General features: G+C 43.2%; 1 protein-coding gene across 3 annotated transcripts in view; it reads left to right on the top strand.

Annotated features, from left to right (window-relative positions):
• Positions 1–20,668, top strand: part of LRRC2 (leucine rich repeat containing 2) — an 84,233-nt gene extending 63,565 nt beyond the window's left edge. For all 3 annotated transcript variants that reach the window (XM_071212022.1, XM_071212023.1, XM_004449020.2), the window contains 5 exons: positions 2,229–2,365; positions 7,746–7,891; positions 9,240–9,395; positions 15,538–15,674; positions 17,976–20,668. In XM_071212022.1, the coding sequence (XP_071068123.1) occupies positions 2,229–2,365; positions 7,746–7,891; positions 9,240–9,395; positions 15,538–15,674; positions 17,976–18,025 (626 nt within the window). In that variant the 3' untranslated portion in view covers positions 18,026–20,668. The remainder of the gene's footprint in view (positions 1–2,228; positions 2,366–7,745; positions 7,892–9,239; positions 9,396–15,537; positions 15,675–17,975) is intronic.
• Positions 20,669–26,645: the final 5,977 nt, after the last annotated feature.

The raw sequence follows: 26,645 nt of genomic DNA, 5'->3' as shown, positions 1-26,645 counted from the left end.
TCCATCACCAATGCTCTCTAACAAGCAGGGAAGTGGGTTTGGCTCAACGAATAGAGCCTGTCACATGGGAGGTCCAGGGTTCAAACCCTCCTGACCCGTGTGGAGCTGGCCCACGCGCAGTGCTGATGTGTGCAAGGAGTGCACCCCGTAAGGAGAGCTGCCCTGTGCAAAACAAAGTGCAGCCTGCCCAGGAGTGGCAACGCACGCACAGAGAACTGACACAGCAAGATGGTGCAACAAAAAGAGACACGGATTTCTGGTGCCACTGACAAGAATACAAGCAGACACAAAAGAACACACAATGAATGGACACAGAGAGCAGACAATTGAGGGAGGGGAAGGGGAGAGAAATAAATAAAAAATAAAGAAATCTTTAAAAAAAAAAATTCTCTAACAAGCAGTGACTACCAACCATATTGACTCAGAAATGGCCCTTCCTCCAATATACTTTATGTGTTTTGTTTTCTTGTTTATAAAATGTTTCTCATATTAAATATTTTTCATATAAAATGGCAATAAATTTGTACTTTAAGTACCCACTTTGTAAAAGAAAACAATAATTCTGATTTTCTAATTTTAAAAATTTGTTTAAAAATATTAATAAAATAGTCAGTACCTCGGAACACGTGTGACATAATTTTTTAGTACTAAATGTATTTTCTGTTATACTGGTTCGTGGTTTAGAACTGGTTATATATTTATTCAGTCAAGACAGAATTGGGGGGAAACGGACTTTGGCCCAGTGGTTAGGGCGTCCGTCTACCACATGGGAGGTCCGCAGTTCAAGCCCCGGGCCTCCTTGACCCGTGTGGAGCTGGCCCATGCGCAGTGCTGATGCGCGCAAGGAGTGCCCTGCCACACAGGGGTGTCCCCCGCGTGGGGGAGCCCCACGCGCAAGGAGTGCACCCATAAGGAGAGCCGCCCAGCGCGAAGGAGGGAGCAGCCTGCCGAGGAATGGCGCCACCCACACTTCCCGTGCCGCTGACGACAACAGAAGCGGACAAAGAAGCAAGACGCAGCAAAAAGACACAGAAAACAGACAACCGGGGGAGGGGAGGGGAATTAAATAAAACAAACAAAATAAATCTTTAAAAAAAAAAAAAAAGACAGAATTGGGGTGCAGTATTTCCTCATCAGTCTGATTATTGCCAGTTATTCTTTGTGTGTTCACTTTCTGCTTGCGAGAGAGACTTAGGGCATATTCTTTAGAATGCATGCTGTTGTAGTTAAATCAATGTAAACACGAAGCCAAAGAGAAATGGTGAGTTACATGTCATCTGTAAACAGTCTACCTGTTTGATTCATTTACCGCCTCTATAGAGCTTTCAGCACTTTTCAGTACCTAGCTGTCTTCTCATCAGAGCCCACCAGTGGCCATAGCTGGTCGTTGTTTCCTAGGAGCCGTACTGCTCTTCGAAGGCATTGCCTGGTACTAATTCAAGTAGTTGCAGAGGGGGGTATGCTCTGTGGGTGCTGGGGCTGATCCAGGCAACACGGAGGACAAATCTCCTGCATTCACCTCCCCTCCAGTTTCATGAAGGATTAAACAAAGGGTAAGCAAAAACTGTTAGGATCAAGTACCAAAATGGTCAGGATAAAAGATGAGTATACAGGTAATGAAAAGTGCCTGTAGGGAAGCGGATGTGGCTCAAGTGATAAGGCCTCCGCCTACCATACGGGAGGACCCGGGTTTGTTCCCTGGGGCCTCCTGGTGAAAAAGAAGCCAGTGCCCCTGTGGTGAGCCAGTGCCCGCGTGAAGCTGAGAGCCCGCACGGTGAGCCCCTGCCCCGTCAAGTGAGTCACGCGGCAAGATGAGGACGCAATAAAAAAGAGGAAGGGGAGAGTCAAGGTGAAGCACAGCAGAAACCAGGAACTGAGGTGGTGCAATTGACAGGGAGCCTCTCTCCACATCAGAGGTCCCCAGGATCGAATCCTGGTGAATCCTAGAGGAGAAAGATGAGAAGAGAAAACAAAAAGAGAAATAGATACGGAAGATCATACCGTGAACGGACACAGAGAGCAAAAACAGCAGGGAGGGGGAGGGGGAGGGGGAGGCAGAAAAAGTGCATATGAAACAAATGCAAGATTATGTTTAGTGCCCTCCCCATTATTAGTATGCAAAAGTTCTAAATCTGAGGCTTTGTCGTTGCTGTTCCTAAAAGACTTGCAGGACCTACTCAATGGATGTTCACTTTTTCTGATGACATGTTAATTTTTTCCAATAATAGGTCGTTTGAAGAACCTGAAAGAGCTCAATGTGAGTTTCAACCACCTGAGGAGCATTCCTCCAGAACTGGGAGATTGTGAAAATCTGGAGAAACTGGATTTTTCTGGAAATCTGGAATTAACTGAGCTCCCCTTTGAAGTAAGAAATAAACCTTTCTGCACTATGACTTACTTTTATTTGGGTTATGACCTGGCATGTCTAAAATATGGAGCAGAGGCTGAAAAGATGAAATTCATCTTTATTATATCACATCATTCTGGCGTTTTAATCACCCTATTATAAGCTATTATATTCAAGCTATTGTAAGGGCTTTTGAAAAAAATGCTCTTATATTAAGCCAGGGCCAGAATTGACGTTCAGGCTATCGTGTCTATTTTTTAGCTCTATAAATTTACTTTTTTCTGATTATTTTACATAAATAAAATCATATAATATATAGTCTTCTGCATCTGGCTTTTTCTTACCATGATGAGCATTTTCATTATTCCAATAATAATAATAATAATAATAAAAACAGTTAAAAAAACTCATCACTTCTCAATCTCTATGCTTCCCGTGCCATATATAGCTGCTATGTGTTTCCGTCTCTAGTTTGTGTTTATATTTTGTAAAAACAGTCATATATGTAATATCACCCATATTCACATTTCACATGAGATTTCACTATATTATACAGTCCCATGTTACATTTTTTTGCTTTCCTCCTAGTAATACACATGTCCTTAGACTTTGCTTTCATTCACCGTCGTACCTCTGTAAAAGCTTTGCTAGTCACGAACACCATCATGTGCTTTTGCTGTTTCCATTCATTTCCAAAGATTTACAAACAACTTTTTTTACCAATTCTGCACAGATTAACCTTCGGCTTTCCATTCCCTACCCTCATTCTATTTTCTGGTGACCTATATTCTAATTATTAACTCTGTGAGTTTACACAGTATGTTTCATTCATGATAGCACGATCATAATTTGTCTTTCTGTGTCTGGCTTGCTTCGTTCAGCATGATGTCCTCCAGGTTCATCTACATTGTCATGTGTTTTATGACTCATTTCTTCTTACTGCTGCAGAATATGCCGTCGCGTGCATACACCACAGTTTGTTTATCCGTTTGTAGGTTGATGGACACCAGCATAATTTTTTTTGTGTTTGTTTTTAGGAGGTACCGAGTATTGAACCCAGGACCTCATACATGGGAAGCAGGTGCTCAACCACTGAGCTACATCTGTTCCCCAATGAGAGTTGTTTTTTTTTTTTTTTTTTTTGTTTTTAGGAGGTACTGCGGATTGACCCTGGGACCTTATACATGGGGAACAGGCATCCGCTCCCCAGCATAATGTTTTTGAGGTTTATCCATGTTGTCTCATACATTAAGAGTTTGTTCCTTTTAATTGTGGGGTAATGTTTCATTGAAAGGATGTACCACAGTTTGTTTATCCATTCACTAGTGATGGCCATTTGAATTGTTTCTGAACTTTGGCTATTGAAAATAATGCTGCTATGAACATTTGCATACAAATCTTCGTATAGACCTGTGTTTTCATTTCTCTTGGGTAGATATGTAGGAATGGAATTGTTGGGTCTTGTGATAAGTTTATGTTTAAATTTTTTTTTTTTTAAGGTACCAGAGATTGAACCCAGGACCTCATACATGGAAAGCAGGTGCTCACCCACTGAGCTACATCTTCTCCCCAATGAGAGTTGGTTTTCTTGTTTGTTGGTTGGTTTGTTAGGAGGTGCTGGAGCTTGACCCCTGGACCTCGTATGAGGTGCTCAACCACTTGAGCTACATCCACTCCCCACGTTTAAACTTGTAAGAAACTGCTGAACTGTTTTCCAAAGTGGCTGTACCACTTTACATTTTCAATAGCAGCGCTTGAGGATTTCAGTTTCTTCATATCCTTGCCAACCCTTGGTATTATGTCTTTTTTATTGTAATCATTCTAGTGAGTGATAGTGGCACCTAACTATGGCTTTATTTCGTACTTCCCCTAATGATAAACATCTTCTCATATGCATGCTTGTCTCTCATGTATCTTCCTTAGTGAAATGCCTCTTCAATCTTTTGCCCGTATTTTAATTGGGTTTTCTGTCATCTTATTGCATTACAGGAGCTCTTTATATATCCTGAATACTAGCTCCTGATCTGATATACTATTTGCAAATGTTTTCTCCCCATCTATCACATGATTTTTCATTTCTTAATGTTTCAAAGCACAAAGGTTTTGAATTTTGATGAAGTTCTGTTTATCAATTCTTTAATTTTCTGGAACATGCTTTAGATATCATATCTAAGAACTCTTTGCCCAATTCGAGGTCATGAAGATTTTCTGTTGTTTTCTTCCAGGAGTATTATAATTTTAACTCTTAACTTAGGACTGTTTTGAGTTAATTTTTGCTCATGGTGTGAGGTAATGGTCTAAGTTTGTTGCCTATAGATACGTAATTTTCCCAGCTCCACTTGTTGAGAAGGCTGTTCTTTCCCCATTCAATTACCTTGGTACCTTTATTAAACATCAATTGACCGTAAGTGTAAAAGTTTGTTTCTGGAATCTCAGTTCTCTTCCAGTGATCTACTTGTGTAACTTTACACCTTGATTACTGTGGCTTTAAAATAAATCTTGAAATTGGATCATGTAAGTTCTCTAACTTTGTTCTTCTTTTTCAACATGCTTTGGCTATTCTGGGTCATTTGCATTACTCTATAAATTTTAAGATCAGTTTAGCAATTTCTACCAAAAAAACTGCTGGAATTTTATTAGGGATTACATTGGCTTTATAGATCAATTTGGAGAGAATTTCCTTCTTGTCAGTAGTGAACCTTCTAATTCATGAATATGAAACATTTCTCTCTTATTTAGATCTTTAATTTAAAATTTTGTAGTTTTCACCATACATCTTCTTTTGTTAAGTTCATTTCTAGGTATTTTATTCTTTCTGCTATTATTGTGGATGGAATTGTTTCTTATTTTATTTTCAAATAGTTCATAGCTGTTATATTGAAATAAAATAGAAATTTTTACATCGACCTGTGTCCTACGATTTTGCTAAACTCGTTTGTTATTTCTGTTTTTTTGTGTGGGTTCCTTAGGATCAGAACTGAAACCTGTGAATAAAGATAGTATACTTGTTCCTTTTCAGTCTGGATAAGTTTAATTTCCTTCATTGTCTCTCTCTGTCTTTTACTTTCTGTGCCCACACCCCACTGCGTTAGCTAGGGGCTTCAGGACACCATTGATTCAAAGTGGCAAAGTGGGTATCCTTGCTTTTGCCCAATGTAAAAGCATTCCGTCTTTTACCATTAAGTATGATGTTAGCTGTGGCTGTTTGGTAGATGCCCTTTACCAGGCTGAGGAAGTTTCTTTGTGTTACTACTAGTTTGGTAAGAGTTTTTATCATGAAGGATAATGGTTTTTTTCAGTGCATTTCTTTTCTATTGTGATAACCGTGTGGTTTTTATCCTTTATTAATTTGAGATGCTGCAGTAACTGATTTTCAGATGTTAAGCCAACCTCGCATCCCTGCAATAAATCCCACTTTGGTAATGGTGTGCAATCCTTTTTATATGTTTCAGGATTCAGTTTCCTAAAATTTTGTTAAGGCTTTTTTTGTGTTTGTGTTTATGAGGGACTTTAGTTTATAATTTTCTTGTGATGTTTTTGTCTGGCTTTGGTATCAGGCTTTTGGTAGCTGGCTTTGCCTCACAGAAAAGTTGGGAAGTTGTTCTCTATTTTCTGAAAGTGTTTGTGAGGGATTGGTATTATTTTCTGGGACATATTTTCTAGAATTTACCAGTGAAGCCATCTCCACCTGGACTTACCTTTACGGGAAACTTTTAAGTTACTAATTCAATTTCTTTACTTGTAGTAGATCTGTTCAGTTTCTATTTTTTTTTTCTGGAATCAGTTTCAGTAATTTGTTTTCTTTTAGGAATTTGTCCCTTGCGTCTAAGTTGTCTAAGTTGTTGGCATAAAATTTTTCATAAAATTTCTCTATACTCTTTTGAATTTTTGTTGGGTCAATGAACCCTCTTTCATTCCTGATTTTTATTCTTGGTCAGTCTAACCAAATGTTTTCCAATTTTGTTGACTTTTTTTCATAGCTCTTACTTTTGGTTTCCTTGATTTTCTCCAAAGATTTTCTCTTTTCTATTTCACTGATTATTATTTCCTTTCTTCTGCTTGCTTTGGATTTAGTTTTTCCTTTTTCTAGTTTCTTAAGGGGGGCCATTTAGGGTATTGATTTGGTTCTTCCTCTTTTGTGAAATAGTCATTGAGCCTGTTAAAAATGAAAATCACTGACATAAAATAAACCATAGAGCTTTCTAGGCATTTGCCCTGTCACTTTATACACCCAAATGTGCAGATCCTGAAGATTTGCCAAAAAGTACTCTTTTTTTTTTAAATTTATTTTTTATTTATTTCTCCCCCCTCCCCCCAGTTGTCTGCTTTCTGTCCATTTGCTGAATGCTCTTCTGTGACTGCGTCTATCCTTATCAGTGGCACCGGGAATCTGTGTTTCTCTTTGTTGCGTCATCTTGCGTCAGCTCTCTGTGTGTGCGGCACCATTCCTGGGCAGGCTGCACTTTCTGTCGCGCTGGGCGGCTCTCCTTACCGGGCGCACTCCTTGCGTGTGGGGCTTCCCTACGCGGGGGATACCCCTGCGTGGCAGGGCACTCCTTGCGCGCATCAGCACTGCACGTGGGCCAGCTGCACACGGGTCAAGGAGGCCCGGGGTTTGAACCTTGAACCTCCCATGTGATAGGCGGACGCCCTACCCATTGGGCCAGCTCTTGATGCAGCCTCTGCACCGTCATCCTGTTCTTTGTGTCTCGCCCTGTAGTCTCCTGTGCTGTGACTCTGCATGTGCTGTTCCACTGTCCTTCTCCGCTTTCCCTGTCCAGGAACCTCACCATCTAATTTTATCATCCCTTTCTCTGTAAAGTTTTGACCCCTGGCCCTCAGAGCACTGCAGTGGTAGGTAGATGAATCACCTCCTTCTGTGTTACCTAACATTGCGAACAGGAAATTCTTCACATGAGTTCTCACTACAAAAATCCATATTGCTTATTTCTGCAAGTGTGACTTTCTCGAGGGTAGCCACGATGCACTCTTTATCTTATTTAGCATCCCAGTGTGTAGCGCAGTGAATGACAGTAGGTGCTCCAAAATATATACTGTATTATCTGTATATACTCATAGAAATACCTTTCTAACTTAACTCCCATTCTTAAAGAAGCAATTATAAAAATAATTGGGAGGGGTACGATTGTGGCTCAAGCGGTTGAGTGCCCACCTCTCACATGGGAGTTCCCAGGTTCAGTTCCTGGTGCCTCCTGAGAAAACAAAAAAACAAGAAAAACAAACAAATTGAAAAGAAGAACAACTCAGGGAAGTCAGTGTGGCTCAGTGGTTGAGCGCCAGCTTCCCACAGATGAGGTCCCAGGTTCAATCCCTGGCCCCTGGTACCTCAAAAAAAAAAAATAAAAAGTAATTGGGGTATTTTGTTATTCCTTTCTAGTTAAGTAACTTGAAGCGCGCGACATTTGTCGATATCTCCGTAAACAAGTTTTCCAGTGTCCCGGTCTGCGTCCTGCGGATGCCGAACTTGCAGTGGTTGGATGTGAGCAGCAACGACCTGGACGACCTGCCGCAAGATATAGACAGGTAGCTGCTCGCACTCCGCAGCGGGGGCCGGGGCAGCTGCTGCCGCCCCAAGTGTAGCGTTTTAAACCTGCAGAAGGTGTGAATGTTCCTTGAAACCGATTCTCTTTGATCTCCAAGGGTCCATTTTTCCAGAGCGTTAGTTTGGTTCCACGTAGAATGAGGCGGCTTCCTCTGAGCAGCCCACACGGGCACGAGTCCGTGCGTTTGAACGTGGCTTGGTCATCTCGGGGAAGTGCAGCTCGCGTCATTCCTCAGTGGAATCCTTTACTCTCCACAGAAGAAGAAGAGTGAATTTATTACAGAAGGAGCGAAACGTGTCACCCTATGTTTAGAATATCCTTGAGGGGAATTTCTGTTAGTTTTGTTTATTGGTATCTGCATACTCTTTCAAACAAAATGGATATGCTTCCAAATTTTATCTTCATAGCTATTTCATGTGTAAATAACAATTGTTGCCCCAAATCGTGTAAGATTCAGTCATTCCCTTATTTGAAAATCCCACAAATATGACTTGGCTGCAGGACAGCAGGCCCAGAAGGCGGGTTGCTTTTAAGGTGATGACCAAAGCGAGCTCTCTGGCTTCCCGGAGTCCAGGGTCTGCTTTCTAAACTTTCTAAGCTAGTTCAGAAGGTCTACACCTGACTGCCCGCTCTAAGCCCGCCTCTCCTCTGGTACCTGGGGTGTATGCCAGTGCTCCCCGGGCTCGTGAGACAATGTGGGAATTGCTTTAGTTTGAAACACGGAACTTATGAAATATGGGATCAGTCAAGATTTTGCAAATAGTAAAAGAAAACCAGAAGAGGGCGCCAATGAGTTAGGATAAAATGGAAAGCAGAATAAACCGAACCGGGAGGATATTTTTTTGTTTTCACTGCAGGTTTTTTCCTTAAGTTACAAAATATGATAGGAAAAGAAGAACTGTGCTTTGCACGTGTAGAAAAGGCAATATTTTGCTAGAATCTGTTTATCCTTCTTCCAACTCTAGTCTGATTTCTTTCCAGGGCCCCTTAATCCTTGGGAATGTGGGAAACGGTTTAGAGGGAGGGAGACACTGGTTTTTGAGGCCCCACCAAAGCCTACAGTGTATCATGCAATTTACTTGTCCTGCTGATGAATCTGTGTCTTCATAAGCAATTGGCAGTTAAGTCAATACATTTTTTTCTTTAATTGTGTTGCCCGGCCTGACTTTATTGAATATTTGAAGTGAGATTATTCTCATAGGGGTCGTATATATATGTACATATAAGCTAGGTAGGGGTTTCCTGTTGGGACTTCTTTGTAAGTCATGTTGGGTTTCCTAGCTGTGGAGCTAAATGCTTGTGTTGTAATCCCTTTTATGTCCTCTTAGACTAGAAGCACTGCAGACCTTTCTCCTGTATAAAAACAAGCTGACCTATCTTCCTCGCGCCTTGCTCAACCTGAAGCAGCTCTCCTTGATCGTCGTCAGCGGGGACCATTTGGTGGAGCTCCCAACTGCCCTTTGTGACTCGTCCACCCCGCTCAAGTAAGTCGAGGCACGCCCAGGCACCAGGTGAGGGCTGAGCAGCACTGGAGCCTGGAGACATCTCGGGACTGGACTGGGCTCTTCCTTGGAGGATCTGATCCCAGTTCCCGGAAGTTCTGGTGAATGTTTTATGGTATTTTGAAGTTTTGGGCAGACAGTGAGGGGAAGGGAGGATTTAGGGATAAATATTACTTACTGGCCTGTTCCCGGGCCCCGGGTCTGAGGGCCCAGCACTCTCTCCACCGGCGTGACCTCAAGGCTGGCTGGAGGGGTCAGTGGCTGTGGCAGGGCTCTTCCCTGGTTGCCTCACTGTCAGGGAGCCACCGCCCGGGACACCCGTGCAGATGCAGTACAGACGGGCTGCAGTCTGGGGTGAGAAATTGGAGTCTTTCCTTCCTTGAGGTGGGATTGAAGAGATGCAGCTCCACACCGCCGCGGGCCGACCCCAAGGCAGCCGAGGAGGCTCGTCCTGCCAGAATGTCGGGCCTTGGCTCTTCTCCCACCACCTCTGTCCTCAGGCCCTGGGGGCCCTGGGGGCCCATCCCGGTGGCTCGGCGCCTCAGGCGAAGCTGAGCAGTGAGCGCCCCTTCCTTACTGTGTCCCGGACCATCTGCCTGGAACCCCAGTTGCTAGTTGAACCCACAGGGGAAGTATTTCCCTAATCCTCAGTTTTCCTGTGGCAGATGCTTAGTCCATCATAACGTAGGTCTTTACCTTCCGATGCTTGTAATAAGCCTGGAGAAATAGAGATTTCAGTGTTGCAAAGAGAGAAGCCAAATCCATTCCTATACCAGTACGAGATTAGTAGGGGTGTAAGATGGCTCCTCCCTCTCCCCGCTGCTCCTTCCACTGGAAGGGCCGACCCTGCCCTTGGCTGTTCAGGAGTGTGTGGGTGAGCAGAGGCCTGCTGGGGGAGGGCTGGCTGGGCCCACCCGGGGCCCCTCCACGACCGGGTACCAGGAGCAGTCCTGGCAAGCCTTGTGTCCAGAAAGGGAGGGAAAGACGCTCCGGCCAGGCTTTAATTGTGACTCTTGTCCAGGTAATTAAAGTCAGTTTACAGGATACATTGTAGGACTTTGAAATCTAAGAGACTCAATTGAAAGCTCTTTGAATTAATAAATGTTCCATAAAAAAAGGCTAGAGCTCAGTTTGCATAAAAATTTAATAGTTTCCTGATTTCTTAGAAATGATCTGAAGAAAAATTGTCAGAAAATTATGTTAAAATAGAACATTTCCGGGAAAAATCTTAAAGAAAAATAGTTCTCTGATATGAAGGGAACTAGAAAGTCTTCCTGAAGGAGATCAAGGAAGTCTTGAGTGTATGGAAAGACATACTGTGTCCTTTCTGGATGGAAAGACAGGAAAAATGTGACTTCTTCCAAAAATTAACACTTAAGTGTAATATGATTCCAACAGAATTTCTTTTTGGAACTTGAAAACTGATTGGAAATTATATCCGAAAGGAAAAAAGCTTGCACAGCAAGGGTTATTTTAGAAAACAAGAGTAATGTGATATAACTTGCCTTATAGAGAGTTAGTATGCATTTAAAAAGTGTAATGATCAAAATGATGTTTGTAACAGACAGTGATTTGCAGATGAAGTATTGAAACAGAATAGCTGTCCTGAAATAGATCCAAATACATGATATGGGGATTTTCATAAGCCAGATTAAATCAATCATATGAATGATTTAATACTGTATTTAGGAAATTGGCTAGTTAGAAAAAAGATAACACATGTTCTGCACTTTATAGTATAAACAGAAAAATCTAGATCAAAGTCTCAAATTAAATACAACAAGGAAATACCAAAAGAATAAGAAATGTTACCACCGTGGTAACTGTGGTAGATTGGTGGATTGACCAGGTATTTTACACCTATCCCTCTTGAGATCCCATTAAATCGAGAGGAAAAGAATAAAAAAATATACAAACCCACAACGATGGAGCGAGCAGGGGAACGCTATTCCAGAAGGTTTTCGTATAAACTGGAAACTCCTCCCTCCCACTTCCTCCCTGATTCCAATGGTTGGAGCACTCAGCAGCCTGCAGTCTTCGCCCCCAGACCAGAAGCCTGAGCTTTGCTCTAGGATGACTCTAGAGAAAAGACCCCAGCTTTGTGTCTGCAGAATCCCCAGGGGGCTGACTAGCCCCCTGCCTGAGTGATGCCCACTGTGTCAGTCAGCCAAAGGGGTGCTTGATGCAAAATACCAGAAATTGGTTGGTTTTTATAAAAGATATTTATTTGAGGTAGGAACTAAACAGATACCAGGCCATAAAGCATAAGTTCCCTTGCCAAAGTCTTATTTCCCCATATTGGAGCAAGATGGCTGTTGATATCTGTGAGGGCTCAGACTTCCTGGGTTCCTATGTTCCTGGGACTTGCTTCTCTTTGGGCTCAGTGTTCTTCTCTTCCTGGGACTTGCTTCTCCTTCCTCTGTGAGCTTACTTCCCAGGGCTCCAGCTTAAGGCTTCTGCATCAAATTCTAGGATCAAAAATCCCCAACATCAAAACCCTCAACTCTGTCCTTTGCCCTGCCTTTTATCTGAGAGTCCCCACCCGCCAAGGGGCGGGTACTCAATGCCCTACTGCCACAAGAATCCAATATAATCTCATATGCTCAGAGGAAAAGATCAGTTTACAAACATAATCCAATATTTCTTTTTGGAGTTCATCACTATTATCCAACTGCTACACCCACCGTGAGGGTTTCCCGTTGGCAAGCACTGCCCCATGCACAGGGGGCCTGGCAACGTTTTTTGTTGCCTCATTCTCAAATATAAAGGCATTGCCACGCCTGACCCAATAATTGGAAAAAGTTGTCCATGTGGAATTGTGGTCAAAAGATATAACACAAAGGTAGATATCAGGTAGGAAAAGGAAAAAAAATCACAAAACAATCCCCCCATTGGTATCTAAGAGAAAATTTAGAAGATATTGCATGCTTTAAACAACAAAATGATGGAAAAGAAACCAAGTAGAAATTCTTGGTAATTTACAAGGGTGGTAGAAAAACAAACAATAAAAAATAAAAATAAAAGCAAACCAAAATAAGAACAGACAAATACTGAATGGAAAGTTTGGAAGATAAAGCTGAACATAATTCCCAGAAACAAAAATAGAGGGAGAGGGAAAAATGGGAGGGGAGGAGGAGATGGGAGAAAAGGGGAGAAGTGAAGAGACAAAAAATAGAGATTCTCAACCAAGGAAATTCAAAATAATGCTCAATAGCGGATAAAAGGTGTAGAGGGTTTTATGTACTACTTTGCAGCTTCCTGTGACTCTACGGACATTTCAAAATAAGAAACTGAAAAAAAAAATATGTATATATATATAGGAATTCCAGAAAGAGTGAGCATGAGAGAAAGTTTAGATAAATAACATAAAATCATTTTCCAGAACTGTAGCAAACCAGTCTCTAGTTCTTGTAGAGTACCCTGCAAAATGGAAAAACATCCACACTTAGCACATTATGGACTTTTGGAAATGAAACTTTAGAAGGAATTCCCAAAAGCTTCAAGAAAGAAACCACAAGTGTCAGACTGGCATCAAGCAACAGTGATAACATTGGCTTCTGGAAGATGACGGAACAGTGTCTCCACCTGCTCTGAGGGAGACATTTTCAGTCTAGAATTCTATACCTGGCCAACCCACCAATCCAGGGTGAGGATAAAATATACACATTTTCAGATACATAGAGGCTCAGAAAATTTGCCTCTGACCCTTTCCTAGAAGTTATGAGGATGTGCTTCCCTGAAACAAGGGCATAAACCAAGAAAGAGTAAAACAGAAGGTGCAGGAAATAGTGGATCTGCCCCAGGACAGCTGGCAGGAGCATTGCCCCCGGGCCGATGAGCAGCATCCTAAAGAGCAGCCCCTCAAGACTGAGCAGCAGGATGGAGGGCCCCGGGAGTGAGAGCTCTTAGGAAAAAGAAGAGGCAGAGAATGTGCTTGGAGAATATGTTTTTGTTTGCTAGGTTGTCAAAAGCAGGTACCATAAAATGGGTTGTCTTTTAACAGTGGGAATTTGTTAGCTTACAAGCTTATAGTTTCGAGACTGAGAAAAATGTCCAAATCAAGGTGCCATCGGGCGGTGCTTCCTTCTTGAACACCAGCTGCCGCGGTCTTTCACTCTGCCACATGGCAGGGCACATGGCTGCACCTGCTGGTCTTTTGCTTCTTTTTCAGGGTTTATTGCTTTCAGCTTCTTGCTTCCATGGCTTGCGCGCTCTCTTGCTCTCGCTCTTTCTCTGTGTTCATCCTGCTTATGAAGGACTCCAGAGAGAGGATTAAAACCCCCTCTAAGCATGCCTTTACTGAAGTAGCCTCATCAAAAGGTCCTACTTACAGTGGGTTCACACCCACAGGAGTGGGTTAGCTTTAAGAACATGATTTTCTGGGGTACATAAAGTGACAAACCACCACAGAGGGAGAATTTTTAAATATAAATGATTTGAGAAAAATCAATTGTAGAGCAGTAGAAAGGCAAATGAAAAATGGAAAAAAAAGATCTATATAGACAAAGGAAATTCAGTCATCATACACTTTGAAGAGAAGTCTGTATGTTGTCACAATGTAAATATTGTTTATTGATTTTCTAGGTTAGAAACAAATTGCAGAAGGATTAGAAAATTTAAATCTAATTACAGATCAGAATGGGAGTGCTACTGCCCTTAACAATGTAAAAGTAAAGGTGCATGATGTCTACCGTGTGCCTTGAAATACGTCCACAAACGATGGCTCGACAGAGAGCTGGAAGGATGGCAGATGGAGGGGTGTGTGCTAGAGCAAGTACGAAGCGGCGACGCTAAGTGCAGAATCTAGGTCGTGGGTACCTGGGTGTTCACTGCCCACGTTTTCCATATTTTCTGAATGTTTGAAAACTTGCAATATAAAATGTTAAAAAAGTAAAAGAATAGCTGTAATGGGTACAGTCTAAAATATAAACCGTAATGTAAGCCATAAAAAAAAGAGAAAGAATAGCTAAAAATTGGGAGGTGGGAATTTTGGGGAACTGAAGACACCAGTTGGGATACCTTCACTCATTGACCAGGAAATTATTTGTCTTAAAGTAAAATTTTTTTCAAATAGAGTAAGTGAAAGTAGTGATAGGACCACTGTGAGTGTAAAGGTGGAGAAGGCGCAAAGAGGTGAGATGCTCATCCATCATTGCCAGAAGCCAAAGGATGTTCAAAACTGGTAGGCCAGGGGCCAGCAGTGTGAGCCGAGAGGGAAGGAGGCGCCACTGCACTCAGGAGCCAGGGGGTGGGGTGGGGGCTCCTGCGAAAGAAAGAAAAAGCAAGTTTGCACTACTTGAATTTTTAAATATGCACAGTGAGTACTTTGACTTAAGCATCTAAAAGATGGTAAAATACAGGTGTATTTCTTATTTCTGTATAGGAAAGGATGGTAAACAAATTCAATGAAAAAAATCACAAAGGAAAAGTTGAATGGGTTTGTCTACATAAGACAAAACTTTTTTTACTTTCTCTGTGTTTAATCATTAAATTAAATGAGAGGAAAGTGAGCTGTGAGCGACACACACATGCAAATACGGCTCATATCCTCCTTATGTACGGACTCTTTTTACAATGCTTGCACCCCAGAACAGCAGGCCCTTCAAATGTATCCAAAGACTACTCGAGAGATTTCCTGTTGTGAATTGAAATAATTATTCCATCCTTCACATCAGAACATCTTTCAAAATTGTGAGGATGGAAGATCAAGTGCAATTTTAAGTGTCTCCCCTTTGAATTTTTTTTTTTTTTTTCCCATAGCAATAGTTCATCTTTAAAGAACTTCTCTGTGGGGATTTTCTCTGGGTCCTTTTTAATTTAACCACATCCTTTTAAAGTCTGATGTCATCAATTGATTCTAATATTCAAACATTACCAGATATTGTTCACTTTTAAAGATCTGCCTGAAAGAAACCGTCCTCGTCCCTCCCGGCCCCTGCCCTCATGTGCCTAGGATGCGCTCACGCGGGCTCGGCCCTGCGGAATCCTGCTGTGCAGTTCCACTGACAGTGCTAATAATTCTGATACTACGCGGTCAACGGTGACTTTGAAGGATGCGAGCTTGGGCTTCAGTACCACGAAGGCACTGGTAAGAACGTGCGACTTTCCATACTTTCTTGAATAGATTTGTAAGCCTTATGGACAACCCTATCGATAACACCCAGCGTCAAGATGGTGACGAAATGCCGGAAAGTGAACGAGATCGCCATCATTTTGATAAAGAATTCATGAAAGCCTACATCGAAGATCTTAAAGAAAGAGGTGGGTTACTCTTAAACCTATTTAAAATCGGTGTGTAGAGGTCCTTTCACACATGCAGCACATTTATTGATAGAAGTCAAACTGACGGAAGGTTCATTGGCCAGATGGCAGGTTACTTAACTTTGTACAGGATTCTCCCATTTACCGCACCCACAAAACCATGCCACGTGTCCTGAAAATACCAGACTCTCCTCGTGCCCTTGAACGCTCGCTACGTCGTCGACTAAGTGGCAGGCTGGGAAACCCATACTTAAGGTGAGCGTGCGTTTCCAACTAAACTAATCTTGACAGAACTGTTTTCTAAGTTAATGGGAAAATAAGATTCAGCTTTAGAAATCCATTTAAATTCAATTTTTGAAAAAAAAAGCCACAAAAGGAAAACCACCAGATGGCAGATTCGTAAGTAGATGCATTTAGTTTGGCTTCCTCAGGGTGGTGGCAGCAGGAGCACGGGAGGGCCAAGTACCCCAGGAAGGGTGGGCAGGACCTTTTTCAAAGGAGATGAGCAATCCTGACGGTGTTCCAGAAGCTCGAGTCCCCTCCCGTCAGAAGCACACGCACAGGACAGAGGCATCGGCAGGTCTTTGCTCTTGGAACCACCATCTCCTCTCTGTGGACACCTGGAAGTTACCGCTTAATATTTCATGTCTTTAAAAAAAAATTTTTTTTTATAAGCTCAGTGCAGACCTGACAGAGAAATGTTCTGTCTGTGGATGTAGGGAGGAGGCGGTGCTGGCCCCGGTGCCAGTTCCCTCTGTAACCCTTAGAAAATGTGCACATGGACATACTTCTCCCTCATGACAAGCTGTCTGAAGATGTTTACTTAACATTCGGATATTCAGAGAGTTCAATGACATTAACGGGAAAACTGCCGTTTACTTGTGAAGTTTTAAAAATTCAGTTAAGGAAAGTTACGCTCGACATGAAACAGAAATACCAGAACCATTTATTTGTCAAAACTTATCTTTGGGTTGTATCGTTTTCCTCTTGCAAAAGTTTTATTGTTTTGTCTTATTTTATTTATGATTATACTTCAGAACTGTTATGTGAAAATACAGGAAAGAATTAGAAACTAGGCGTTACGTTTTGGATCTTTGTGGTGGCCAGCAATAAAATCATTTGTTTTTAAAAGTTAGTGATGATAGATTTTGAATTTATTTCTACATAATTGTAATAATTTTATCCTTCATATATTTATTTTAGCATGAACCAAATGATATTAATATTTGGCTGGTTTTGACCTGCAGAAACGGCCATTTCTTTTGATAAGCTCAACCTCTGTAGGGGAGGGCATATGCTTTCAAGTTTGGGAGAATCCCTTCTCTTTACTTTATTGCGGTGTCTTCCCTCTGTTCTCTCTTTCCCCGTCAGACCAATGTTTGAGTCAGAGTCCAGGGCCATCAGGAAGAAAGGGTGGATTTAGCCAGTCCTCACGGGTGATTCAGGAATGATGAGGAAGCAGAGCCCTTGGTGGTCCTCAGGCTGTCGTGGGCGTCAGAGCCGCCTGGAGGCGCCCTCGGCGTCCCTGACCCGGCAGGTCTGGGGTAGGGCAGGTCTGCCACGTTCTCAGGTGCGGCTGGTGACGAGGGTCTGAGCGCCTCCTTTGAGAACTGTTGGTCTAGACCAGGGGTTCTTAACCTTTTTTCTTCTACAGACCCCTTTGCCAGTCAAGGTGAAAACTACGGACCCCTTATTAAGTCCACACTGTACTGTGTAGTATTTAATAAATATATCACACCCATGCCAACATGTCCCCGTAAGAATAATGTTTTTTTTTAATTTCAATTCAAGGTCCCAGATCCCTGGTTAAGAACACCTGGTCTAGACCATCCTTTGATAAAATTTGGCTTAGATGGGAAAGAGTGAGCTGTAACTAGCAGGAGTAGGACTGAGCGAAGTCTTACTTCCTGACGCCATGCTTGGTTTAGGAGCTACCAAGCTTCTATGAACCCTGCCCCTTTCCATCTGGCACCCACAGCACCAAGTCCTTGGCCACACCCGTCTGTTTTGTCAACTTTGATTACTATAGGGTCATAGAGTTTCCAGGATCCCAAAGTAGCTGTGTGTGTGTGTGTTTCAGGTCAATTGGGAAACCTGGAAAGGAACAAGAGTTAATGGTTCGATCCTAGATTTAAACATCTCTAAAATTTGACTGCATATTTATGGTGCTGCCTCAATGGTGATAAAGGCATTACCTCTATGTTTAAAACATGAAGTAGTAATAATTTGTATATTGACATAGCCCAAGGCATAAATTTACATTTCATAATAAAATGATTGTATTTTTTCTCTTTGTTACAGAATCTGTTCCCAGCTACACCACGAAAGTATCTTTCAGCCTTCAACTTTAATGTCATCCGGCAGAGGACTGCAAAATCTCACCATCCTGAGAGCTGTTATGGGTCATGATATGTATAAGAATGGCCAATGCCAAGGACAAAGTCTAGAAATCGCTGTCACAGTTGTTAGGAAAAAGGATTTTCAGATTTCAGATATATAAATACCTCCCTCCATAGGCTGGAGAATTGATAAATGGGTTTATATATTGATATTTATGGGTTCATTTGAACAAACAGATTTCCAAATACTGTCCATTTCATAGTTTAGAAAAGGTATATTTTTTAAAATTATGATTTAGAGACCAAATTTTGATTGCATTGTTTTTAAAAAGAAAGGGAAAAAGGGGGGATATAAAAAGAGCGTTTATATTGGACTAGTCAAATGAAACTAGTTCTTTGTTATTTTGAAAGAGTTTTAATGCCGTTTACTAAGAATTTTCCCTGAGTTCTTACAGACTGCCATGTCTGTGGTTTTTAAGTTGTGTTTTGGCGAGTGTAGGCTCCCCTTGAAGCCCACGGGAGAGACTAGGAATAAACCAGACCTTGCGGATAGTGAGGGGGCTGGAAGGTCCGCCCGTGCGGTGGCTGCGAGGTGCCCGGCGCTGTCGGTGGCCCTGGCTGAGAGAGTGAGAGTCTGCCTGGCCACGGGAAGCGGCGAATGGCCAGTATGGACAGTCGTCTTCTGCCGAGTGGGTGTCTCGGGGTTCCTGGGACCTCCCCACCTGCTGAGCGAAGAGCAGAGGAGCTGCTCAGGGCTCCCGCCCCCGGATCTCCCCCTTCCCAGGTGGCCGTTTGGGGTGAGGATGGGGCTGACGGGCACCCGAGGGCGAGCCTCCAGCAGGGCTCCCACGTGGGCTCTGCAGGAGTCCATGCCCACGGCAGAAGTGAGTCCAGAGGAAGCCCACGGGCGTGCGTGCGCCCGGCAGAGCTGAGGTCCTGACACGTTGGACTCCTCCATCACGGCGCGGATGGGGAGGAGCCATCCAGCCAACTCTACCTTGATATCAGTGTCTTAGGCTGAAGTAGGACCGTGACTCTGGGAGATAAGCAAGTAGCATTTTGTGAGTAAGAATGACAACCAGGCACACAGTCACGAACATTTATATTTGGTATGACTCCCGTGTGGTCTCTCCCAGTGCTGTCCGGTGGAACTTCCTGCAGAGATGGACGTGTTCTCGGTCTGTGCTGACACACACGCACGTGCTTCTTGAGCACTTGAAAGGTGGCTGGTGGAGCCGAAGAACGAATTTCTGATTTTATTTCCTTTAAATTGAAATAACCACATGCAGCTGCCACATCGGACAGTGTTGGGCTGTCGAACTGTGAGCACCCTGCTTGCTGCATGTCCCCACCAGGGCAGGGTCTCCCTGCACGGAGGCTCCCGGAGCTCAGGGTTTGCAGCAGCTGGGGTTGCCAGCAAAAGCCAGACACGCACAGGCACTGCGTGGAAAAAAGAAGAAAGCAAGGGAGCTGCGCCGTGCACGTTGGCTCCCCGTGGCTCACGCACACAGCGCAGTAAAGTGGACATGGTTTAGCAGACTGTCAACCGTCCCCTGAGCTCGGTTACAAATGCTCGGGGAGTAAGGGAGTGACGCGGCGTCGGCGGCGCTCTTCACCTGGGCACGTGTGTTGCCTGGAGCGGGTCAGCCCATGTTTGTCATCCCAGGTACCAGGCTAACACAAGGTTTATTTGTGGGTCACAGGGAAAGGCGGGGGCTGCTCATAGACCAGCTGCTCCCTCCGACAGGGCAGGACTTTTTGAAGTTCAGCTGGAGTAAACATGAAGGGTGATGGTTATTTTTTTCTTGTCTGAAGAGCTAGTCTGTCCCCAGAGGCATGCGCTTAAAAAATTTACTGTTATCACGGCAATATTTTATCTTTGAGGGGCTGAGTCATAATTCCAAAGTTATCTTAAGCACAGGTCGAACAGGCAGAGCATTCTATAAACCATTGGTTTATACGGATTGCTTCAAATGAAAAGAACTTGAGAAGTAGGTTAAGAGTTGAGTAGGAAAATGCAATGGTCACTTTAATTGAAACTTAACCGTTTGTAATTTTTTTAGCTATTTAAAAGATGTAATTATAATTTGTTAGTTGTACTACTTGAATGATTTTAGAATTTTATTTCATGCCAAAGTATATAATATTTATAGCCAAATAAAAAATATAATTAAAAGGGGAAAATGTTGTCTTTCACACAAATTGTCTATGTATAATTTATATAAATTTTGTTTCAATATGATCAGTTTTCTGTGCAAAAACAAATGAAAAAAATGCACTAATATATCATTAATTTCATGTTACATAATATCCCCAAATATATCTTTAAAATATGCTGCTTTTAGAGATACTATTTTTAAAATTTTATTCATATAAATGTAAAGATGAATAAAGGTTGTAAAGTAGAACGTACATCTTAGTGGAAATATATAGCTTTGAAAATTGTGATTACAAGTTTTACATGATATTTTGAATATTATAGATAATTTGGAAACGTAATTTACATAATAGATTATATGTATGAACATTAAAGCAATATGAATGAAAGAATGCAATGTAATTCTTAGTAGAAAAATAATGCTCTGGTCCCAAAAACTTATGATTCTGCCTGTTTTTCAGATCTTGGAAATAAAGGAACAGAGAGACATAGGTGAAGTCACTGAATGGTGCATTTTAATTAATAGAAGGTTCACACCAGGTTTTTTTTTTATTTTAAAGATTTATTTTATTTATTTCACCCCCCCCCCAGTTGTCTGTTCTCTGTGTACATTCGCTGCATGTTCTTCTGTATCTGCCTGCATTCTTGTCAGCGGCATCAGGAGTCTGTGTCTCTCTTTGTTGCGTCATCTTGCACCAGCTCTCTGTGTGCGCAGCGCCACTCCTGGGCGGGCTGCGATTTTTTTGCGTGGGACAGCTCTCCTTGCATGTGGAGCACCCCTACATGGGGGACACCCCTGCGTGGCATGGCACTCCTAGCTCGTGGCAGCACTGTGCATGGGCCAGCTCACCACATGGGCAGGAGGCCCTGGGTTTGAACCCTGGACCTCCCATATGGTAGGCAGACACTCTTACTAGTTGAGCCATAACTGCTTCCCCACACCAGGTTTCTTGATTCTAGTTTTAATTTTTTTTTTTTTAACCAGAACCCACTTTGATATTTGCTGAGTTTGTCTGCCCCTCATCCATATGTTCCCCTGTTGCAAATCAAGGGGCGAATGCCGTAAGATGATAATAAATAGAATTGATCCTCGCGTATTGGTCCCAGTTTGAATTGTGGAAGGATTCAGCTTCTTTCTACAGAAAGTGCCCGAGAGGTCCTTGTGATGCTGATGACGGTGTAACGGGATGGACCTCCTGGGTTTTCTGCCTGGAGAGACGCAGCCTTTTCCTTACCTCGCACACTGGCCCTGAGCTGTCCTCCTGAGGACTGTCCGGTGCCTCTTTCAGCTTGAAAAGGAAAAGGATGGGGACAGCAATTCCAAGGTCTTCCTTATTTAGTTGCAGTTTTATAGCTGAAGGAATAAAAGTCGTGAACCACATGTGAGGAGAGGAATCAGTCACAGCAGAGAAAAGCCATGGGCGTAGTGCCCGTGCGTGCACACGTGCACGAGACGGGACCGGGGCACCATTCACCATGGCGCAGGTGAACGGACAGTCTTGAACAAAATGGCCTCTGCAGAGCAGGATGGGGCACCTCCCCTTTCTGTCCACCTCTCTTCCTTTCTGCCCCAACTCCTCTTGCTACTTCCACGTTGAAAAGAAATAGAAAATTCAGGTATTTGGAGGTGATGTTTGTGGTGTATGCTTATTTCATGTATGTATATCGATTTATTTTTAAAACGTAGGGAAGTGCATGTGGTTCCAGCAATTGGGCTCCCATCTACCATATAGGAGATCCAGGGTTCGATGCCCAGGGCCTCCTGGTGAGGGCAAGGTGGCCCGTGTGGCGAGCTGGCCCACGTGGAGTGCTGGCCTGTGCAGAGTGCTACCCCGCACAGGAGGGCTGCCCCGCACAGGAGTGCTGGCCCACGCGGAGAGCAGGTGCAGCAAGATGACCCAACAAAAAGAGACACAGAGGAGAGACAATAAGAGAGGCAGCAGATCAGGGAGCTGAGGTGGTGCAAGAGAATGATCTCTCCCACTCCAGAAGGTCCCAGGATCGGTTCCCGGAGTTGCCTAATGAGAATACAAGCTCACACAGAAGAACACACAGCGAATGGAGACAGAGAGCAGACAATAAATAAATCTTTAAAAAATATATTTAAATTTTTTTTTAAAAGAAGAATCAACTAGGAATAAATCTAAGGATGTAAAGAACTTGTAAACAGAAAACTACAAAATTTGCCAAAAGTAATTAAAGAAGGCCTAAATAAATGGAAAAAAGAAACTTAGGAAATAAAAAACTTGAAATGGTGCCAAACTGCAATATTACTAGATGACTCAAATAGCTCCTCTTGGAGTATCTAGCTGTATCTTCAAAATGGAAACTTTAGGTGCTTAAGACATTTTAGTGTGGTGTAATATAAATCACAGGTGAAGCAAATTATAGCAGAGATAGCAGCACCACTCCTAGTTTTTAGAAAAGGCCCTGAGGAGAATGGAGTAACTTTAGAAATCCAGGAAATTCGGTTAGTAATCTGCAAAGTGGTGTCCCCAGAGTAAGATACCAAAGAGGAAACAACCTCATCACTCCCCGTGGCTCAACGATACCCGGATGGAATTTATTTTAAGCTAAGTAACGTGATGTAATAATTTGCTTCACCTCAAAATATGTTATAATAAGAAAGAATGGCCAAACACTGGTAAGTAAACCAAGCAAAGAGGCTATGAAATGAAATAGATGAATGAACCTTCATTGTGAAGTTCGCCAAGGTTGACGGAGGGCACATGGTAGAGTTGGCGTTGACAGGGTTGTGCTTTGACAGAATGGACACAGTTTGGAGCCAGGGCTCCAGTGGGCTCTGTCTGGGTTCACTGATGAGCTGCTACACCACAGTCTCATTTAGGCTCCTGCAATCCAGGCTCAAGACTGGGTCTGTCCAAATCAGACCTGGGGTTCTTCTAGAATGTTTATTTTATTTTTTTTCAAAGATTTATTTATTTATTTCTCTCTCCTCCCCCCGCCACCCCGGTTTTCTGTTCTGTGTCTATTTGCTGCGTCTTCTTTGTCCGCTTCTGTTGTCAGCGGCACGGGAATCTGTGTTTCTTTTTGTTGTGTCATCTTGTTGTGTCAGCTCTCCGTGTGTGCTGTGCCATTCCTGGGCAGGCTGCACTTTCTTTCGTGCTGGGTGGCTCTCCTTAAGGGGCGCACTCCTTGCGCGTGGGGCTCCCCTGTGTGGCAGGGCACTCCTTGCGTGCATCAGCACTGCACATGGGCCAGCTCCACACAGGTCAAGGAGGCCCGAGGTTTGAACCGCGGACCTCCCATGTGGTAGACGGATGCCCTAACCACTAGGCCAAGTCCGCCGCCCTAGAATGTTTATTTTTATAACTTGGTGAACTTGTCGAGGGGCCCATAGCCTTCAACAATCTTTCCTCTACACTAAACGTATCAGTGGAGACCTTACTTGTCTATTTGTCTTTGATTTTAAATGGCCTCTGATGAAAATTTTCAGATTTAGAAGCTTCGATGAACCCTGAAAATAAGGGAAGGTTTAAGAAAGAGTTGTCTGTGTTGGGGGGACCTCTAAAGTTAATAGGTACATGTCAAGATGTTTATACTCCTATCCTCCATAATCATCACTACATGTTCTTTGATGGACTACTTTCCCACCCTTAAAGGTTATCTGACAAGCATACACTGCCTACTTTGGTTAGCCATGGCATGTAGAAGAAGGGACAGCGTGGATACAGGAAATTCCTAAGCCTTGGGCTAAGTCCCACCAGACTCTTTGGGAGCTCAGGAGAAGCTGGGAGCTAGGTCGCCTTGGCTTGCACTCTGATCTGGAGGACTTCCAGCCCATTCAGATTCACTGGATGGGAAATGACTGAGCCAGGGAAGACCTGGTGCCCTCCAGTCTCGTGCACATTCCTCCGACACCGCCCTGGGCTAGGCTGGAATGAACATGTCTGTTTTCCTTCCAGTTATCTTGGATTCCAAGTGAGGTTCCATGTAGTTTCCTTAAATTCTATTACTGCTTCTCTTTTGTGGGAGAGGCAGAAAAAAGCAAGAGAGGGACATTGTCAAAGGTAAATATGAGGATTTCAAGAGTTGATTAGTTTTGACTGAATTGACTCCACCCTCTTCCCAGTGTCATGGCTTTCCTGAAAACTTGTTTTGTGGATGGAGAATCCTTTGTGACATTTATGAACCAGACTTCTATTGATGTGCAATAGAAATGAAAAACTAAGAAGCAAACAAAAACAGGTGCAGACGCCATCCATGCAGACCTTCCCCAGGGCCTTGACAAATGGAATTCTCTGCAACAATAGGCTTGATGTTTTTTGGAAGGCAATGTGATTAAAGCTCACTGTAAAGTTTCTTAGGTTCCAAAGATGCGGTTTTAATACTGCTGAAGGAGAAGGACGCGTCTTCTTGTAAATTCTAAAGTAACTGTGCTGGGCAAATACCTCTCATGAAGCTGCCTTCTGCAATAAGCACGATGCTAAGACTGATTTTGTCCCGTGAAGGATAATAGCCTCATGGAGTGAGCTGGAGGAGACGAATGAGTCTTTAGGATGCCTCTTCCTGGGATTCCCTTAATGACCAGGTTAGTGCAGGAAATGTTTGTTCACTTACTCCCGGCCTAGAATGAATGATGCTTTCACCCGGAGACCTCAGACTCTATTTGACTTAGTCAAGATTTGGTATTTATAATTTTACTGAGGGTAGTTATTCTTTTTCATTTTATGAGGGCTTTAGTTTTGATATATAGATGACATAAAACGTTATCTGGCTTTGGTTTTTCTTTCTCTGTATGGATCTCCACTTGGGAATCCCACTGACATCTAAAACAAGCTTAATACATAGGTGTTTATATTTTTTCTTAGTTTTTCTGAAACAGTAACAATATTTTCTTGGTCTTCCAAATATGCAATACTATATTATTGCCTTTCAAAAAATTGTTTTTTTCTTTAAAAATTCACAGATATTATTCATTTCTTCATTCTTTAAAGTAGTTTTTCTTTCATTTTTCCAATCATAATTCCGGTACATTCCCGATTCACAGAGATGGCGTTTTTCCTGATTTCTCATCTCCCAGCTTGTTCCAACTTTAATCTGCCTTACTGGTCAGTAAGAACAGTTGACATCAAAATAGGTTTTGATCGTGTAATAGCCTTTCCTAGAATTTGAAGGGTTTTCCATTCTTTCTTGAAATTAACGTTTGACTGTAGTCTCCAATGAGCTCACAAATTGTTTTCTATCTACTTCCCTTTCTGCCATTTTCTAGTTTGTTTTTCTCTGTATGCCTCAAGTCATTGCATCCATCCCTGCCCCTGTTCCTGAATATGTCTTTACTAGGCAAAATAATATCTGCAAATATTTTGCCTGTGTCTGTATTGCCACCTCTCTATTGGGTGCACATGTACACACACAATCCCTCCATTCTCTTCTGAAAGCTGGCTCGCAGTGGCACTCAGGAGCGCAAGGCCAGTCAGTCCTACTGATGCACTGCATAAGCTTGAGAAAAAACTGCACTTTGGATGAGCCTTACTTTCCCCAACTGTAAAATACTGAGTTGGAAAGACAATTTCTAAGGCTGGTGTTTTATGGTTTGCCTTGCACTAGGAGCCCCTTTTTAGGTTAATGAACCAGCCCTCTTCCCGCATGAGCCCCTAGCTGTTTATGAGCCGCTGGGGCGTGCTTGTTTCTCTAATAGCATGTGTTTGTAGCTGTCTTGCCCCACCATTAAATTCTAAATTCCGAAAGTTTGCCTGATAGAGGTTCCCTCACTAGGTTTGCAATAATTTAACAAGCTGTGACTCAGTTCCCCATCATGCACTGAGGAAAGACAAGCCCCCCACCCCCCAAAAGCCTACATGTCTGGAAGCACGGCACCTCCCCACAGGTTGAACAAAGAAACCAGGTGGAGACAGGAGTAAAGGGAGAGAGAGACCTTCATCCCTGCAGATCACAGCACCACCCGCTCCTCCACGTTCCCAGAAAACCTCACTCCCTCGCCCACCCCCTCCAGCCACGCAGGGAAGTTCTCACCTCCAGGGCTTCCTGTTGGCCCCTGCACCTCACTCGGACCCTCGACCCCTCCCCTCCCACCGACTATCGTTTCCCCACCTAGCAATGCGCTGTATAAATTCAAATCCCCCCTTTCCAGATGCCGCTGAAGTCTCTCTTCAGACCCCCTCCCTTGTGAGAGCTCCCCAATAAACTTTCTGCCTGCAGTCAGTCTGAATGTCCCAGCGAGTGCCCCACTTTGCTCCAACATTTGGTGCCGAAATCCTGGGACTGGGATTTCATCCTGAGACTGGCTGGTGAGGAATCTCGCCTCTGCCGTGGTCGCATGCCCACCCAACACAGGACACTGAATCTCAGCTGGGCGAGTTAAGGATTTCTCCATCAGAGGGTCCTGCTCGCTCTCTCTCCTTTTCCGTTGTCCAGGACAACCCATGGGAAAAAACCTAGCGCTCGGTCAGTGATCCTCACTGTCCCCCAGGGCCATAGCGGGTGGAAGGC

This window comes from Dasypus novemcinctus, chromosome 26, assembly GCF_030445035.2.
Source record: "Dasypus novemcinctus isolate mDasNov1 chromosome 26, mDasNov1.1.hap2, whole genome shotgun sequence".
Lineage (NCBI taxonomy): Eukaryota > Metazoa > Chordata > Mammalia > Cingulata > Dasypodidae > Dasypus > Dasypus novemcinctus.
The sequence above is the reverse complement of the archived record's forward strand: the minus strand, read 5'-3'. Positions and strand labels throughout refer to the sequence as shown.